Genomic DNA, 19,111 nt, shown 5'->3' on the forward strand with positions numbered 1-19,111 from the left:
CCATATCTCTTGCACAATACAGACACCCTTGCACATTTTGAAAAAGAGAAGGCTAATGCCGCTACAAGACATCACTCGCACCCGCAAAGTGGAAAGGGATTAATATAAGTTGCAAAACTTGTTTCCCAATCCACTATAAATAAATACGTTTAAATTAAATTAGTGAAGTATGTGTTGCACAGTCTTTAGCGTTCTATGGAGTATTTTGTATAACGGTGTTTGCAATTTGTTTGTTTTTTTTTATTTTGTCACATGGCAAGGTTAGTTTGTCACTGACTTATTAATTTGAATATCCCATTAGTAACTTCCATATTTTTCAATACTTTGAAATTGCAGTGATTTATTTAACATGACAAATTGATTATTAATAATGTCCAAATTTGAGCGCAATCTTATATTTTTTATTAAAAATTTTCAGCTGTAACTTTACCTGTTCAATGGAGTATTCCTTTCCAGCTACTTAAGCTACTTTGGTGATTTTAGCTTTTAGCTTTCTATGGAGTATTTTGTAAAATGGTGTTTGCCATTTTTTTTAATTTTTTTATTTTGTCATGTGGCAAGGTAAGTATATGTCAATGACTTATTAATTTGAATATCCTATTAGTAACTTCCATATTTTTCAATACTTTGAAATTGTGGTGTTTTATCTAACATGCCAAATTGAATATTTTTACAGCCCCAATTCAAGCGCAATCTTATATTTTTTATTAAAAATTTTCAGCTGTAACTTTACCTGTTCAATGGAGTATTCCTTTCCAGCTACTTAAGCTACTTTGGTGATTTTAGCTTTTAGCCTTCTATGGAGTATTTTGTATAAAGGTGTTTGCAATTTGTTTATTTTTTTTCATTTTGTCACATGGCAAGGTTAGTATGTCAATGACTTATTAATTTGAATATCCGGTTAGTAACTTCCATATTTTTCAATACTTTGAAATAGCGTTGATTTATTTATCATGACAAATTGATTATTAATAACGTCCAAATTTGAGGGCAATCTTATATTATTTTTTATTAAAAATTTTCAGCTGTAACTTTACCTGTTCAATGGAGTATTCCTTTCCAGCTACTTAAGCTACTTTGGTGATTTTAGCTTTTAGCTTTTTATGGAGTATTTTGTATAAAGGTGTTTGCAATTTGTTTATTTTTTTTTATTTTGTCACATGGCAAGGTTAGTATGTCAATGACTTATTAATTTGAATATCTGGTTAGTAACTTCCATCTTTTTCAATACTTTGAAATTTGAGCGCAATCTTACATTTTTTATTGAAAATTGTCAGTGGTAACTTTACCTGTTCAATGGAGTATTCTTTTCCAGCCACTTCAGCTACTTTGGTGATTGTAGCCATATGTTTATCTAGTCCCATCTCCAAACACTTGGAGAATGTCAAATTCTTCTTTGGACGAACTGCCATGCCAATGTCTGCTGACAACTACAAATATATAAATGTATGTAAATATGATATCAATTATGAAAAAGATTTTACTTATTTTTTAATTTTCGTTTTGGCGAAATAAATCCTATCCCTTTCAAGTTAACATTCTTTTTGAAAGAATTAAGTCTTGCATATCACTTTTCTAAAGACCAACAAGTTTTTTTACCCCAATAAATTTCTATTGTTCAAAGTTCTCATAATTCCCTCATATTTCTAAATTTCTATGTAAATAAAAAAATCTGTATAGAAAAAATATTTCAAGACAATTGGTGCCATCTTGCAAAAAAATAAGTTTTTTGTATATTTCCAAAGAATGTCTCTTAAACTTGAACTAGAGGCTCTAAAGAGCCTGTGTCGCTCACCTTGGTCTATGTCAGGGATGGGGTCGATTACTTTAAAATGTAATCGATTAAATTACAATTACTTTGGTAATAAAATGTAATCGATTACATTACAATTACACCCTATTTCATATGTAATCGATTACATTAGATTACTTTTCTTTATTGTAATCATGATTACTTTAGATTACTTATGATTACATTGTATATTGCTATATCAAAGTTTTTGTATAACTTTTTATCCGCTTATTTTGGTGATTTTTTTTAAAAGCCTTAATTTATTCATCTTTTAAAAGAATTTATAGACAAGATAGTTACAGTGTAACATGTGTAATTTGATAAAATAGCTATAGACAAGTGTCCTTTCTCTATGTAACAGATGTAGTTTTATTTTTAACTACAAATTGTAACCAACTGCCTAATTCCAGAATTCCAGGGCAGATAGATCGTGACCTGATCAACAATTTTACTTCCTGTCAGATTTTCTCTTAATGCTTTGGTTTTTGAGTTATAAGCCAAAAACTGCATTTTACCCCCATGTTCTATTTTTAGCCATGGTGGCCATCTTGGTTTGTTGGCCGAGTTACCAGACACATTTTTTTAACTAGATACCCCAATTATGGCTAAGTTTGGTTAAATTTGGCCCAGTAGTTTCAGAGGAGAAGATTTTTCTAAAAGATTACTAAGATTTACGAAAAATTGTTAAAAATTGACTATAAAGGGCAATAACTCCTAAAGTGGTCACGCCACACATTTTTTAAACTAGATACCCCAATGATGATTGTGGCCAAGTTTGGTTTAATTTGGCCCAGTAGTTTCAGAGGAGAAGATTTTTGACGACGGACGACGGACGCAAAGTGATGGGACCAGGTGAGCTAAAAATGATCTCATTTATTAATCATCAGTTGTTTAAAGTAAACTAAGTCTGCTATGAAGAAGTTCAGACATTTTTCACCAAATTATACAACTTTGATTTGATTTGATTTGATTAGATTTTTGGTGTTTTATGGTTACTTTTAAGCCCTGCTTATGGTCTATTTGTGGTAGCCAGTTTTTAATGGTGAAGGAAGCTGGAGTGCTAAACAACTTTGAGAAGACGCAACAATTTATGAGGAATATTGTCTATATCTCACTCAACGTTAAGGTTTGTGAACATATTTACCTGCTCCCAATGTCTGTTCCTCATACCAGGATTACGTAGACCTTGGATCAGTGGAATAAATGGTTTGAAATCCTCAATGTTTGCCTTTATCTCAGCTGCTACTTGTTGTACACCTAATGACAATAATGGTAAAACAGTTTCATCCCATAGACTAAAGACGTTACTTAGACATAATGTTGTCTATACATGTATTAGAAATGCAAATTTTCATACTGCTAAACATATCCCATTCAAGCATCATCACATCAATTTCTGAGTTTACAGTTCCAAACATACCCCATGATTAATATTTTTATTGTTATTTTACGAAATTTTCCTTTTATCTTGTTTGTAATATCCTTTCTCAGCTGAGTCGAGTGATATGAACAATTATTGCTAGAACCTAAGGGAGCACATCAGTTGTCAATGAAATTAACAACATGGTCATAGCAATAAACAGATTATCATTGGTGATTTCGACTCGATTACTTTTCTCACTTTCGCGGTACCGGCTCAAGCGAAAAAATCAAATGACGATAATCTATAACAACAAGTTCATTACTTTGCAATTATATTTTAGTATCATTTTCTAAGTAACCAAACATAAATTGCAGTTCAGTGAAAATGTATTTCTCTTTGCTTGTTTTCTATTTAAGGTACATTTTTATGATTCCTGTTTTTGCACTATGAGAGAATCATACGTTACTGAAACAATCACGTTTCAATGAATTTTTGTACTACTCATAACAACTTCAGGATAAAACTCATTTTTTGGGGAGTTTTATTTATGTTTTATCCAATTCAATCATAAATGAAAATGTTTACATGTTTTGTATGTGTAACAATTAAATTCAAACCATCGCATTCAAACAAGAATGTGTACATAGTGAATGGATGCCCAAATCGCACGATCATTTTCTATGTTCAGTGGACCGTGAAATTGGGGGCAAAACTCTAATTTGGCATTAAAATTAGAAAGATCATATAAGAGGGAACATGTCTACTTAGTTTCAAGTTGAATGAACTTAAACTTCATCAAAAACTACCTTGACCAAAAATATTAACCAGAAGTGGGACAGACAGACAGACGAACGAACGGACATAGGAATGATCAGACGAACAAATGCACAGACCAGAAAACATAATGCCCATAAATGGGGCATAAAACTATTTTTTTAAACACGGTCTACAAAAATATATCTGCAATAAAAAAATTTACCTGAAGAGAATGAAACCAATCATAATAAAGAATTCCCAATTATACAAATTATTATCTAATAATTCAACAAACCTGGCATCTCTGCAAACACCTTATTAGATTTATGCATTGTTTTGTAAGAATCATTGACATTTTTCTCCACTTCTTCAGCATTAATGGCTTCCAATGGGTCGTTCATCCAGCTCTCATGCCATCTTAACCAATCAGAAACGGTCAGCCACAAGTTACGGAACGGTTCAAAATCCTTAACAAGCTTGCCTAATTTGTCGTACTATAATAACAAACACATAACTAACTCAGGTCACATGCACATTAAGCTTACAACAAATATACAGTCTATACAATCACATCTATGAAAAATAAATACAACAGGCCTTAATAATGAAGAATTTTACATTTATCCATGCTTAAAGATCTCTCAAAAGCTTTTTCCCCATCAATGAATAGGAAATATAGAGTTACCACCCTTTTCAGATCTCAAGCAAAGGAGGTTGATTAAATTTTGCACATGAATTGAAATAATTGTTTAACCTGCAATAATGACCAAATTCCTATAAACCCATGTTCCTTTACTAATTTTTTTTCCCTTATTAAATAGGAAATAAAGTTATCCCCTTTTGAAGATCCCCAGAAAAGGAGGATAATTCAATTTTGCATATATGGTAATTTTTTTTTTATCTGAACTGATGACCTGATTTCAACCAATGTTCCTTAACTCAAAAGCTTTTTCCCCATTGATTAATAGGAAATAAAGTATTTCCAATTTCAAGATCTTCAGTAAAGAGGTTGAATAAGGTCAAGGAACAGTTAATGGGCTATGTCACAGATTTTGGTAAAAATTTGCAAATAACTTTGGATTGCTGAATTATATCTGAAAATCAAAAAAAAAATCCTTTATCACTTTTATTTTCTGAAATATTACGGATTGAATTTTCCATTAGTATAGGAAGAAGATGAAATCAATGAAAAACGTTCATAAATTTTCGTTAAAATCATCAAATTTTTAATTTTTTACTTCATAGATTTATCTTTATTATTAAGGCCCGACATTGAAATTAATAAATAATAATCATAGTGTCACACAAATATAAATAAATAATATCTCTTTTTCCACTTGACATATATTATACAAAATACATGCATATATGTCAAGTAGATGTCTATGGTAAATAAATATTGAGTGAATTATGTGTCCCATATTTAAATATACACATAGACATACACTTTACAGCCGATTGCATTGAGTGTGTAGGGAGATATTGAATCCTTTGTTAGCTTGCTTGTTAGCTGAACTGTGAAGTCATTATTCGGTTAGGTAAACTACCCTCCTTTAAGAGTAGACTAGTCCGACAGATCACAAATCTATCTGTCTAGGAATCGTCTACTCTTAAAGGATGGTAGTTTACCTAAGCTAATAATGACACGGTTCATCTAGCAAGCAAGCTAAACAAAAATATTACCTTTACCTACACACTCAATGCAATCGGCTGTAAAAAAAAATACAAACAAAGCAACAGATAACTACTTTCCTATTGAAAAATTGTCATCATAAAATAAAAAGCTATGTGTATTCAACTTAAAAAATAAAACATCTATTTATAATACAACACTGCATTAAGTGAAAGAAGTCTATTGTTTCATTTACATAGAGAAAGATTGGCCCTCACACAAATCCTTATTAAATATCTTCAATACTTTCCCTGGGGTGTAAGAAATTCAGCTTTCTTCAGTGAGCAAAGTTGAACTTCAAGGTCAGAGATATAGATTTTCTTGCATGATAAAAGATACTGTGGATTCATTTATTTTCATGGGTACCAATTTTCATTGATTGAGGAAATCTTGCATTTTCTTGGATATGTGATTTCGTGGTTCTGCCAAAGACTGGACAAAACTTTATGGAAATACATTTTTCGTTGAACATTTAAATTCATAAATGGACGTTTTAAATGGTTCACTACAAGAGAAATACTCCTCCCTCTTCCCGTCCACCCCACCCTGTGATCCCCTATCTTAGATTTAATGCAATCAATATGCATCAGCATCAGGGTACAGCTCATTTGCATATAATTTACATATTTTTGCAAATACTCGAAATTTAGACAACTTCTTAGAACAATTAAGCATGGGAAGGGTTAAGATAAAAGGTTTCTAATAATTATATGAATTTTCAAATGAATATATCTCTTGATGTCTTTTTTGTGTTGTGTTGATGACTCATGTTTTACGGATCTTCAAGGTCAAGGAATTACTACAAGTATATTTGCTTGTTACAGAAATGCTATGCTATCTAAATAAGTTTGAAAGATGACTGTCACAGTTAAAAATATATAATAACAGGGAAACAAGTGCATTATGGGTAAGTGAATTATGAATAAAGAAAGCTATTGATAAGAAAACTAAGAGAAAGCTAAGAAATAAATCTTATATTGTATTGAAAGCTGTGTTCACAATCAGGTAAAAGCTAAAAGGAAAAATTATTGTGCTGTAAATATGACTGAAAGCCATCTGGATTAGACTTAATCTTTTGTAAATCATGTTGTTGATGTTCTGGTCGGAATTGCATTCATTTTTTGTCATACAAGTTTCTTAAATGTATTTTCATCCCTTTGAGTTTATCTTTTTGTACAGGAAAATCAATGAATGAATGATTGGTTTTTCAAAGAGATATTCGAAGTTTCCATTGAAGGAACTTCACATAGAGCAAAAGCTAGTATATATATATTCAATGGTAGAGTTCAGTTTGCAAAAATTTCAAAAGCCTAGTAAACAAAAACAGTTTCTTGGGAAAATTTTATAAAAATATCTTAAAAATCTTAATTTAGTAATGGAGAGCCCTTTCCAAAAAAATATTTTCCTCATCAAGAAAATGAAAATTGCTAAGTCAAGCACTAAAAAATTTTTTTTGTAGAAAATGTTTTTTTAAAAATCGTTAAATTTACTTGAAAGTTTAGTAACTCAACAACATGATATATCAAGATGACAGACAAATACAGAAGGATTTTTTTTTTCATTCTCACAACACAATAATCTAATGCATTGCTCTAAAGCGCTAGTTTTTCCTGGTCTGTTTTTACAGCAGAAATAAATCAGGGAAACATATTAAGGACATGGCTAGGAAAAATCTGAAAAATACAAAACTTCCCACACGGTTAGATAAGGAAGAAAAATTGGTTATATCAAAGGCATAATATATGTAGGAAAAGTCCATAGAATAATATCTATTTAAAGTATTGGAAAAAGGAAGAAAGGGGTCTAACTATTTACAGCAAGTATTTTGCCTTAAGGGAAGCTGACAAGGGAAAAAAATCTAGATTTGAATGAGTACTCAAAGGCATTGTTGTTATTCAGAGTTTTTCAAAGGCATTATTGTTATTCAGAATGTTTTTCAGACATTGTTGTTATTCAGAGTTTTTAAAGACATTGTTGTTATTCAGAGTTTTTCAGACATTGTAGTTATTCAGAACATTTTTCAAAGACATTGTTGTCATTCAGAACGTTTTCAGACATTGTTGGCATTTAGAACGTTTTTCAGACATTGCTGTTATTCAGATTTTTCAAAAACATTGTTGTTATTCAGAGTTTTTCAGACATTGTTGTTATTCACAACATTGTCAGACATTGTTGTTATTCAGAATGTTGTTCAGACATTGTTGTTATTCAGAGAGTGTTTTTTTAAAAAGACATTGTTGTTATTCAGAGAGTTTTTCAAAGATATTTTTGTTATTCAGAGAACATTGACTTGACAACTTTTACTGCATTGTAAATAGAATACCAGTACACAGAGTACCAGTGGACATGATAATAATCCTTTACTGTTGCCCTACTTACATTTGTTACTGGTTGACCAAACAACCTTTCTCTGTTGTTGTATGTCTGGGCCAAAGTTTGTGCCTCTTTCAGTTGTTTGTTGATCCTCCTAACCTCATTTGCTATTTCTTGTGCTCTACTAATGTCTGTGTGAGCAGCCATACCAGCTACTACCATCTAAAAATAGACCAAAAAAATGAAATTTTGTTTCCTAAAACTATGAAATTTGATACTTAATGAATGCTTCCACAGTGTCATTCTAGAGATAACAGCTGAAAAATCTTTCCACAAACTGTTATTGCAATTGGTAAAAAAAATTGCCATATTTCAAAATTATGAATACACATGGAGAGCATAAAAAAATCACATTTTATTTACTTGCTTGTCTTTAAAAGAATAAGAAGACGGAAATAGTATGATTTCCGATGAGACAACTATCCATAAATGTTTAAACGACAGGGATGTAAGCAAGCATAGGTAAAAACCCATATGGTATAATCAATTGTAAAAAGTCATGGTAAAATGTGAGACAATCGACAACTTTCGAGTTCGATGCATATCCGTCAAAATCTCTGGTTTTAGTGAACGTCATTTGCACGTTTAGGGGCGTTGTCACTTCTGTTCCAAACTTTTCCAATGTTGAACGAGTGGTTGAAAAACTATAAGTCTATATTGTACGAAATATTCGGCAAATTGAATTCTCAAAATTGACAATCAGCATTGCTGTCATTAGGGAATTGTCATTAAGTACCTATAGAATAATCATCATTTCTAGTTTATCCTGCACAATGACGATCACTAAGACGCTTGATGAAAGCAAATAGTGCAGGGATATAGGCGACCCCCTCTATCTGGTAAATGACGTCATAAAGGCGCGCATAATTGACTCGAAAGTGGTCTATTCAAACACGAAAACCAAAGACCTGATACATGACAAAACAATTAACAAAATATAGATATGAGAGACATTGGCACTTACTTGTAGTGTGTCCAAACGGTCATTGAAGTTAGCCTGGTCAGATGTCTGTAGTTTACGGAACCTCTCTTCATCCTCCTCTAACTGTGTATAGGTCGCCTCCATTTGTCTCTCTATCTTATGGGGCCATGCAATAGCAGTCCACCTTAATTTTGAAAAAAAATTGGTATTTAAAAAAAAATAATGATAAATTAAGGAAGATGGGGTGTCTAAATTATAATCCATAATTTGCCAAAAAAATAATTTATATTATGCTTTTTCATGTCATTTTCTATATTTAAAGGAAAATTCTTACACATAAATTACCTACTACTCACAAAATTTGCACATTTTATTAAAGATCTAGACTGATTGTTTTCTGGGTTTTCAAAATCCAAGATGGAGGAAGACGCCCTAACTACCATAATGACATCTAAGAGAAACAGCATGTATACTCTGCAAAATATTTGCACAAAAAAAACAACCAACTAAATATTAAAAACTTTATTTTTTATTTAATCTGGTAGATTTTGTTATCAATTATAATTAGTAAGTCCAATTTTTAGGCCAAATATAAGCCTTCCTAAACCTACTTCTTTCATTGACATCTTATATCAATGTATATATTATATACTACAATCATTTACTCACTTTGCATTGAAATCATCTTGTGACAGATTGTAGTAGAATTCTTCTATCAGTTCATAATCTTCCATAGCTTTGTCAATTTGTTCCTAAATTTGCCAAAAAAAAATTATAATTTCATAGTCCTACAAACTTTGTCATTATTTTTTTTTAAATATCTCAACATGATATATTTACTTAAAGAAAAAAACAATTTTTCTGATATGCAAAAAATCTTTTATAACTTCATAGTCTTTCAACTTAGACATTTCTAAAAAAATATCTAAAAATAATATTTTTTTACCAACTGGAAAAATCTTTCATTTGTTAACCAATTTTTCAATTTGAAAAGCTAATTTCAATTAAAATTTATCAATATTAATAAAATAAAACTTAAATATTGAAAACATAATTGTTCGGATGAAAAATTTCATTTAAACTCACATATCCTCAAATTTACCATATGTTCTGTCAAAGCAATTTTGGATTTAGCACTTAAAAATTCACAAAAGGTAGCAAAACAATAGGTTCACACCGTTGTGTTGGTATTTTATCCATATTTGTAAAGTAACTACATTGCTATAAATCATTTAAGGGAGTTCTCTACTCAGTTTCAAAATAACAAGCTTTTGATAACACTAGTATATATTAAAAGGGGATTAATAAAGGAACCAAATGAGCAAAAAAAATATATAGGTCAATGCGCTTGTTTTCGAGATATTAGCCATTGAAATTTTGGCAGGAAATGATCTCTCTTGAGCTCATAGCTTTATCATTGACAATCTTAAGTTAACTCAAAAACTATTAAAAAATAACAAAGATTTAATAAACTTTTACAGATGGCTTATAATAATACATGTAAAAGATTTATAAAAAGAAAAATGGGGGTCAATGAACAAAATATTTGAATGCACTCAAATGGATAAAACCAGAGGATTCCGAAAATCTAACAAAAATTCCAAAATATGACAAGCGAATATCCTTAATGTGAATGTTTGATCACATTATTTAACTATTCCTACCTGATGTTCCTTGATTTTCTCTGGAATTCCTTTCATCCATTCTCTCATGTCTGACAGCTCTTCAATACAATTACATTTGTCATACAACTTCCTGCTTATATCTTTAAACGATTCACATGCCTACAAAATTATTGAAAACATGTTTAACCAGTAGAGCATGTACAACTATTAAACATGTGTGTGACCATTCAACATATGTTCAACCATTAAACATGTGTGTAACCATTGAAAATGTGTAAAATCATTAAACATATGTATAGTGTGACCATTAAACTGATGCAGTACTTACAAATCATTAAACACATGTCAATTATCATTTAACACACATTTAATCATCAAACACATGTTTAATTGTTAAAACGGATACAGCATTTACGAAAGTTGCAATTCATTAAAATCTTGTGGCTTTCAAATCAATTTCTTTAATAATGCTTATCTTCTCTATTCTTTTAAGTTCTGATAGTAGTTTTCCTGTAAAAATACAAACTGCTCTGTCATGTCAGAATTTAAGTTGTTGCAAGGTTCTTATTAACGCAAATAATATGACTGGGTAATCGTAACATTAAATGCATTCTTATATCTGGCAATACAAATATCTATGATGATGGCCACAGAGAAGATTTATTATATAGCTACAATGAATTTTTTTCCTGAAATTGCATTAAATAATCCCCCATTTTGGTTGGTTGTGTCAAAATCGCATTCATAAATGTTCTCATAATTTCTAAATTTACAGAAAGAAATACAGATTAACATGATAAGTGAATTCCTACATCATCAGCCTGTTTCCTTAGTTTCTTGGCCAGTAGTTCCAGTACAGCCAGACTGAGTTCTTTCCTCTTCTTACACAGTTTCTGCTTGACCTGGTCAGTGTTGACCCAGAATGGTCCAATTACTACATTGGTGGGTAAAGCATTCTCTAAAATTTCTCGTTCTTTCAAATGCAGTTCAACTTCGTCCTTGACCTCTTGTGCTGTGTGTTCCTGAGCATCATATTCCCTGTAATGCAATAAATCCTATATCTATCTGTCTTATAAGTAAGAGCAAATGACAGCAATATATCTTTATAAACAAATGCAGTATTTAAGCTTGCTTTCAGTGGCTATCCCCCTTCTTATAGTATTCAGTACCATGTCCTATGGAAAAGTGAAGCCAAGGTCAACACCATATATGGAAAACTGAAACTAGTCAAATTTTTCTTACTGAATTGTTTTTTTTTATCTTGCTTTTATTTTGGGTCTTTTGCATTACCAGTGTTTCATTCTATCCCTTAATTTTCTTTCGATGATTTAAAATTTGGTTTTCAGTCCCCTTGGGTTCTATTTGTAATGCACACTTTCTCTGGGTTAAGAGCTTGTCATATGGTGCAGGTACTTTATTTTTTGTTAAAAACAATATTATGACCACTAAAATAATAGGTAAAACTAAGCTAGCTATTGTATAATTGTTGTCACGTCTGTTTCTTTTGATACATAGCAAAGAGTTCACTACAAAAGGATTTTTTTTTTATGTAGCAGTTCAATTGTTAGGGCTATTCCAGATTTAAATACATGGGAGATGGGAAGTAATAATATCAATCAGATATCTTACTCTACATATTTGTTGATATCTGTATTCATCAGCTCTAAATGTTTCTCATACTCTTTAGCATATGCTTTCATTGGAATCACAGCCTTTCTGATTGAGTTACAAATATTGTCTCTAAGTTCTTCCACAAAAGGCTCATGTTCTCCTACAGATTCCAGAAGTGGTGTGCCAGACCAGGTGATATCCTCAAGAATGTACTACAAAACAATGGAAAATTTCTATTACACAAATGCTACATTGTTAATGTTTGAAATTTCAGACCTGCCAATATTTCTCCTACTAAACTCTCAATACAGAGTGTCTTTGTCTAAATCACTTTTAATAATATGCATTTTTCAAATGTACATTCCAAACTTTGTTTTTACATTTATTCATTGCCAAACAGAAACAATATTTCTAAAATCAGCTTTTGTCATGTTAAGATCTTTCATAGCCGACTATATAATAGGACCATATAATATGCGCAATGCTCATTGTTAAAGGTTGTAGAATATCCTATAGCTGCTTACATCTACATCAATTGAAATCTTTAAAAAAAAAATGTTTCATTGGCAATCATACCACATATCCATATTTTTCATTTATACAACTGAGAGATAAGCTGTGTTGGTTGTATCTCTTCATTAAACTGATATAACTTCTAATGATCTTTGCAAAATGCATATATATTTATGTGTGACTCAGATACATATTTGACCTTTAAAATGATTTTTTTGTTGTTTTTGTCAATATTAAACAGCAATCATTTTAAAAATAAACTTAATACATTACCTTTTCTAACTGAGGGATGTGCTGTGTTGATTGTATCCCTTTGTCAAACAGACCAACCAACATGCTCTCGAAGCTGTTCAGATTGGTACTATAGTGAGCACCCTGGTTATCCAACATCAGATCAACAAGAAACAAGGCATTTCTCTTTGGTCTGCAATGACAAAAACATAAAAATAATAAAGATATAGTTCTGCTTAAAAAAACAATTCAAAACAATACAAACACAATTTCCTTTTTAGGCCAAATAAAAATATATGTGTGGTTCCAGTAACCCTACCGTCCCTACTTTTTCGGCTTAAAAATAGCCTACCCTAGAGATTTTATTGTCATTTTTCATTAAGCACTGTTAAAGTCAGAATGTTGATCCCATAGACTCAATGTAAAAAAAAAACATAAAATAAACAAAAAATCCCTACCTACCTTCCCTAACATTTTTTCAGATTTAACTGGAACCACACATACTTTTTTATTTGGCCTTAGATTAATTCATGTAAGCCCATTCTGACAGAAAAAAATTTGGTTTCAAACTCTTTTTTTATGCATCTGTCCTAAGTCAGGAGCCTGTTGCTCAGTGGTTATTGTTTGTTGGTATGGTTCATAGGGGTTTCTGGTTTCTCATTTCTTATATAAATTATAATGTTGGTTTCCCTGTTAGAATTGTATGACACTAGTCATTTTGGGGTCCTTAATAACTGCTGTCATATGTGAGCTAAGGCTCTGTGTTAAAGACAGTACTTTGACCTATAATTGTTAACTTTTTATGCATTGTGATTTGGATGGAGAGTTGTCTCATTGGCACTCATACCACATCTTCTTATTTCTCTTGATAAAATTAAGGAAGATTGACCAAATCTTAGAAAATGGGTTAACACATGAATGATTTTAGTTGCAACCACTAAAGAATGAGTTCTTGATTATAATGACTACATATATTCTACGTACTTAAAAGGACTCATGATGAAGTCACCTCCCCAAACAAATTCCTCCTCAAGAGTGAGAGCTGAGTGACAAGCATCAATAACCATCTGTGTAAAGCTCAGTAGTGATTCTTGAATCAAATATCTCATGGAATCCTATAATACAAAAAATGTTTTCAAATATTAAGAGGGAAATCTCTGATTAGGGGTTCATATTTTGTAAGTCTAATTAAGATAAAAATTCCTAAATACTGTAAAATCAGAAATTAGTTTGTGCATTTATTATTGCGATTTTGTCAGTTTAGACTTAAATGCGATTTTAATTTTTACGAATTTGAGAGAAAAATCCTGTTTAATTCATTTGAAATATTTCAAAATGCTAATTTAAATTATTGAATTTACAACTCTGTCGCATTTTTCACAATAATAAAAACTTCGCAATAATTTCTGAAATTACAGTATATTCCCTCCCATAAAGTTGATTGCTTTCAAAATTATTATATGGATAGTTTGAGTCATGATTTCTAGTTACAAATCACTTAAAATTTTGTAACTGTGTCTATAAAAATGATTAATTGATATGGATGGGGTTAACAGGATAGAAAATAATGAGAAAAAAGTGCATAATAAAGGACCCCCCCTCCAAACCACAAAAAAAAAAGAGAAAACAAGAATGTGTCCATAGTACACGGATGCCCCACTCGCACTTTCATTTTCCATGTTCAGTGAACCGTGAAATTGTGGTCAAAACACTAATTTGGCATTAAATTAGAAAGATCATATCATAGGGCACATCTGTACTGAGTATTAAGTTGATTGGACTTCCAACTTCATCAAAAACTTTAACCTGTAGCAGGATGAACAGACGGAAGGACAGACGGACAGAAGGACAAAAGAACGGACCCACAGACCAGAAAACATAATGCCCTTCTGCTAACGTAGGTGGGGCATAAAAATATAGAGAGTTGACATAAAAGATAAAGAATACACAACAATGGTCTACAAAATTAGAGATTTAAGATTAAAAGGATCCACCTTAACACATGGTATAAAGATTGCTTCTTATTACCTGCATAATAAATTTAACCATTTCCATGAATGCTTTGAGTTTAGAGATTTGGTACACCTCCCAGTTTGTCTCGTGTATGTTGAACCATCCTTTGCCAACATCTCTAAGTGAAGTACGGATATGAGTCCTCAATACTGTGATCCAGCTGTCTTTGAGGAAGAGGGATACCTGAAATATTAGTATATATGTGTTTTACTCATTGTTGAAGGTTGAACTTTGACCTATAATTGTTAAGTTCAGCTCTGTGTAAGAACCAGGCAGAGTGAGATTCATGAAGGTTTCAGATTTTTTCTATACTTGGCCTAGTAGAAGCAATAAATGAATAATGCTCAAAAAATAATTTTGAGTAGGAAAATAATAGTGGTTGCCATGGTAACGGACAAACTATTTTTCGGTTGATAAGTGTGATAAAATCTTTCAAAAATCAACTAAATCACCACAATTCAGAGCCTGATTTTGAATAGAATCATGCATTTTTCATTTCAATTTCTGTGTCATTTGGTCTCTTGTGGAGAGTTGTCTTCTTGGCAATCATACCACATCTTTTTTTATATGGCATTATAAATTCATTTTAGAATATATGGATTTTTATTGTCACATTGGTCTCTTCAACTTTTTTTCATGCAGTCCAAGCATGATAATTTACATCATGTATTAGATATGTATTTCATAACGACTAGGAAAATGATTTTTTTTATATGGCACAGACAATTAAAATGAAAACATCTCAAGAAGTTTCTTCTAGTTTTTTACAAACCAAGATGACTTTGCTTTTAAATTGCTAATAGGCAAATCTGCAAAATGAATATTTCTGTTTTTCATAAAGTTAACTGAAAACTGAAATTTCAATTTTTTAACTTGTCTGAATATGCAGTGTGAATTTTCAAAAATTCCAATCTAGTTTAATTCTGTTAAGAGCAGTCAGTTGCTGATAAATGATGGTAAAATTTAAGGAAATTTCATTGAATCAAGACTGTTTAACCTAAGCAGTACTGATTTCAATACCCCAATAGTATTATGTGTTGTGGTTTTACAAATAACAAGTGATTGATTGTTGAAGTTTTGCACCCACTGGTAAGTATTACATGCATTTTAAGATAATAATTACAGTTATAGCTCTTTTCATAATGCTAGCAAGACAATCCTTTGCTAGCAAGACAAAGGATTGTTTGACTTGCTTGCTTTTTTGTAAAGTTGTTTGCTCAAGCATTGTTATCAAAATTGACATCTGCAAAAAATATAAGAAGGCGGAGTTAAACCTGTGTAAAGGTTAATTTGATTATTTGATAATGTATAATCAAATTTAAATATAATGTATACAAATTTAAATCCGCCTTTTTATATTCTTTGCAGATGTCAATCTTAATTACAATGTAATGAGCAAACTTTAATACAAACAAAACAAACAAGCAATCCAAACCTTTAACTTTCTTGCATTATGAAAAGAGGTGTAATGAAATATAATATTCTCACCTGTGAAGTAGCTTGTGATTGTGTCTGTTCAAATTCTTCTAATCTCATTGGTTTAGTGGTGGGGATGTGAAAGAGTGACATTCCACAGACTTTGTTACACTCTGTTCTGACTTTCCCAGTTGCTTCAATACTCTCTTTACGTGTCAACAGAGAATGGAAGGCAAACTGGTCATAGTTCTGATCGTATGGGTATTCTGGTACATCAAGGACACAGCCTGGAATAAAAGTAATCAGAAATTTACAGGTGTGATTCTTTTTACTTGAAATAAGCTTTGAGATTACAATAAGGCGCTGCTTAAAGTTTAAATTATAGAAACCTGACTCAACACCTGACCTCTCCCCCCCCCCCCAAAAAAAAAAAACCACACACAAACACACATCTATTACATTTCAATATAAAATTTTCATTAAAATAAAAGGAGAACTTTTTATAGTTATATTTTCTTGTATCATTTTTTGTTTTAGGGAAATAATTTTAAAATCTCATGGTGCTAAATTAAAATACTTGGAAGAACCCTGTACAATGATTAATCCATGTTTAATTGTTAAATAACATTTGCAGATTCAAACTTTGAATGGTATATTTTTTGTTTTTTAGGGTAAGGGAGAGCATCTAGAAAATCTAGAAATCCCAAAACAAGAATTTTAAATAATATTAACCTTTAACAGGTACAAGTTCTTCCTTCTTTTCAGGTTTGGTAACAAAGGCAAAAGTGACAGGATCTTCATCTACTGTTTTGTCAAATATAATTCTGTTCATAGACCAACAAAAGTCAATATTCACTTCCTTCTCTAACACTTGAATATAATCTTCCAAACTGTAAAATAATAATAAAAGATGAAAATTGCTAATACAGTGAAACCTGCCCAAACCGAACACCCATGGGACTTTCCGTTTTGTTCGGTTTTCACAGGTATTCGGATTATAGAGGTAAACGGAAGTCGACACCAAAATAATTTTGGCACTTACTGACAAGGGATAATAGGTGACACAACAGACGACTATTTATTTTCGTGATGATATAGATGTAAACGTAAAAATATAAGTATATAAAGATAGACCTATTGCTACATTTTTGTTTATAAATCAAACGCCACTCCGTCAATCACGCTCGTCGCTGTGAAACTACAATGTATAAATCGTTCAATGATGTCCGACGTGGAGCAATTTTGCTTTTTATAATTATTTTCTAATCCATTAATTCACTGACAAATTCATAATCCAAGTCACTGTCAAATGACGATTCCGTAGTTGAGTCGAGATCGTCATTGTACACACGAGTTCTCGGACAAAACTTGACACCCGGTGACTGATACTTCGCAACACGATAAGAGTGAAACAACAGCAGGGGTCCAGTTGTGTCCAGTTTATTCTCGGACTTTATCGTTGTTAAATAGCTTACGGAAGTCTTCTGGAGCATCCAAATCAAATATATAGGGCCTCTAAAGGGAATCTGGCAATCGAAAGCCATTGACCTTGTCGTGTTGCATGACTTCCTAATCCAGTGAAAGGCTTTAAAACTTTAAAACTATTACTTAATTAAACAGTTTAGCTACAGAATGGCAGTCACGATAATTATTTGAGTAACGTGCATTTAATTGATCTAAGAGAAAGTTCCTTTCTTGTCATTTTCGGCGATGGGGGCAGCTGACCAGTTTAACGTTTCTTTACAACATAAATCATTTGATCACTCAATACATGGACACAAACATGCTAATTAGTTTGTCATAACAACTCACCAGTTAATTTAACCTCAAATACCCTCGGGGATACTCTGTCATCCTGTGTTTGTTTAATGAAATCATGCAAATAATTAAAAACACTTTTTTGTTTTGATTGCTATCGATCGATTTTGACAGGTAATTTTTAAATACATATTTACTATCGAGCCTTCAAAAATCGTTCAGAATTCGGTGTTGACAGGGTTCGGTTTTTTCAGGTTAGATTAACGTTAATTGATAGGTAAATTTTGTGGGACTTTGAAAATTGTTCGGTTTAAACTGAAATTCGGTTTTATCAGGGTTCGGTTAACCCAGGTTTCACTGTACATCATTTTGAATTATTTCTAAACTGGGCCCTTTATAGCTTGCTGTTCGGTGTGAGCCAAGGCTCCATGTTTAAGGCCTTACTTTGACCTATAATGGTTAACTTTTATAAATTGTTATTTGGATGGAGAGTTGTCTCATTAGCTCTCATACCACATCTTCCTATATCTATTGTACGTTTATGGTAACATTGGAGATTACTATGCCAGTAACGGAGAAAATAAGAGGTAAATGCCAATATGACAGCAACACCACAACACTATAGCAATAGGCTATTTGCCAATTCCCGTAATTGACCCTGTAATTAGTGATCTCTTTTTTAGTTGTCTCCCTTATGAGGGACATTAATTTTTATTTACAATGGAGAGCTAGCAGAAAGAGCAAGTTTAACTGTGCGTAACATGAGTTATCTTTAAGGTTTTCAAATCTTTTAACCACATTATTTGTTGTTACGCTAAATACTTATGACATCAGAAATTATTTTTCATGAAAAATTAGTTAAACTGCCGATACATTATTAACAATTCATCATACTTTGCATTGGCAAAATCCAATTTTGTCCAATATGGAACCAGTCTACGATTGACAAAGGGAAGTAATTTGTTTAAAAAGTGTGTAATTACAAAATCAAATCAGTAATTGGCAAAAGGACTATTCCAGAAACAAATTATCAGTATCATGAATAACTTTTTCACTGGCTTGAAAA

General features: G+C 31.5%; 1 protein-coding gene across 11 annotated transcripts in view; it reads right to left on the minus strand.

Annotated features, from left to right (window-relative positions):
* The window catches only part of LOC139492172 (dynein axonemal heavy chain 1-like), a 112,928-nt gene that overhangs the window by 84,493 nt on the left and 9,324 nt on the right, over nucleotides 1-19,111 (minus strand). For all 11 annotated transcript variants that reach the window (XM_071280336.1, XM_071280326.1, XM_071280335.1 and 8 more), the window contains exons 9-22: nucleotides 17,020-17,177; nucleotides 16,360-16,574; nucleotides 14,887-15,054; nucleotides 13,843-13,973; nucleotides 12,901-13,051; nucleotides 12,133-12,326; nucleotides 11,316-11,541; nucleotides 10,543-10,662; nucleotides 9,548-9,630; nucleotides 8,921-9,062; nucleotides 7,963-8,118; nucleotides 4,207-4,405; nucleotides 2,937-3,049; nucleotides 1,290-1,430 (exon numbers count right to left, since the gene is read on the minus strand). In XM_071280336.1, the coding sequence (XP_071136437.1) occupies nucleotides 1,290-1,430; nucleotides 2,937-3,049; nucleotides 4,207-4,405; nucleotides 7,963-8,118; nucleotides 8,921-9,062; nucleotides 9,548-9,630; nucleotides 10,543-10,662; nucleotides 11,316-11,541; nucleotides 12,133-12,326; nucleotides 12,901-13,051; nucleotides 13,843-13,973; nucleotides 14,887-15,054; nucleotides 16,360-16,574; nucleotides 17,020-17,177 (2,197 nt within the window). The remainder of the gene's footprint in view (nucleotides 1-1,289; nucleotides 1,431-2,936; nucleotides 3,050-4,206; nucleotides 4,406-7,962; nucleotides 8,119-8,920; nucleotides 9,063-9,547; nucleotides 9,631-10,542; nucleotides 10,663-11,315; nucleotides 11,542-12,132; nucleotides 12,327-12,900; nucleotides 13,052-13,842; nucleotides 13,974-14,886; nucleotides 15,055-16,359; nucleotides 16,575-17,019; nucleotides 17,178-19,111) is intronic.

This window comes from Mytilus edulis, chromosome 10, assembly GCF_963676685.1.
Source record: "Mytilus edulis chromosome 10, xbMytEdul2.2, whole genome shotgun sequence".
Taxonomy (NCBI): Eukaryota; Metazoa; Mollusca; class Bivalvia; order Mytilida; family Mytilidae; genus Mytilus; species Mytilus edulis.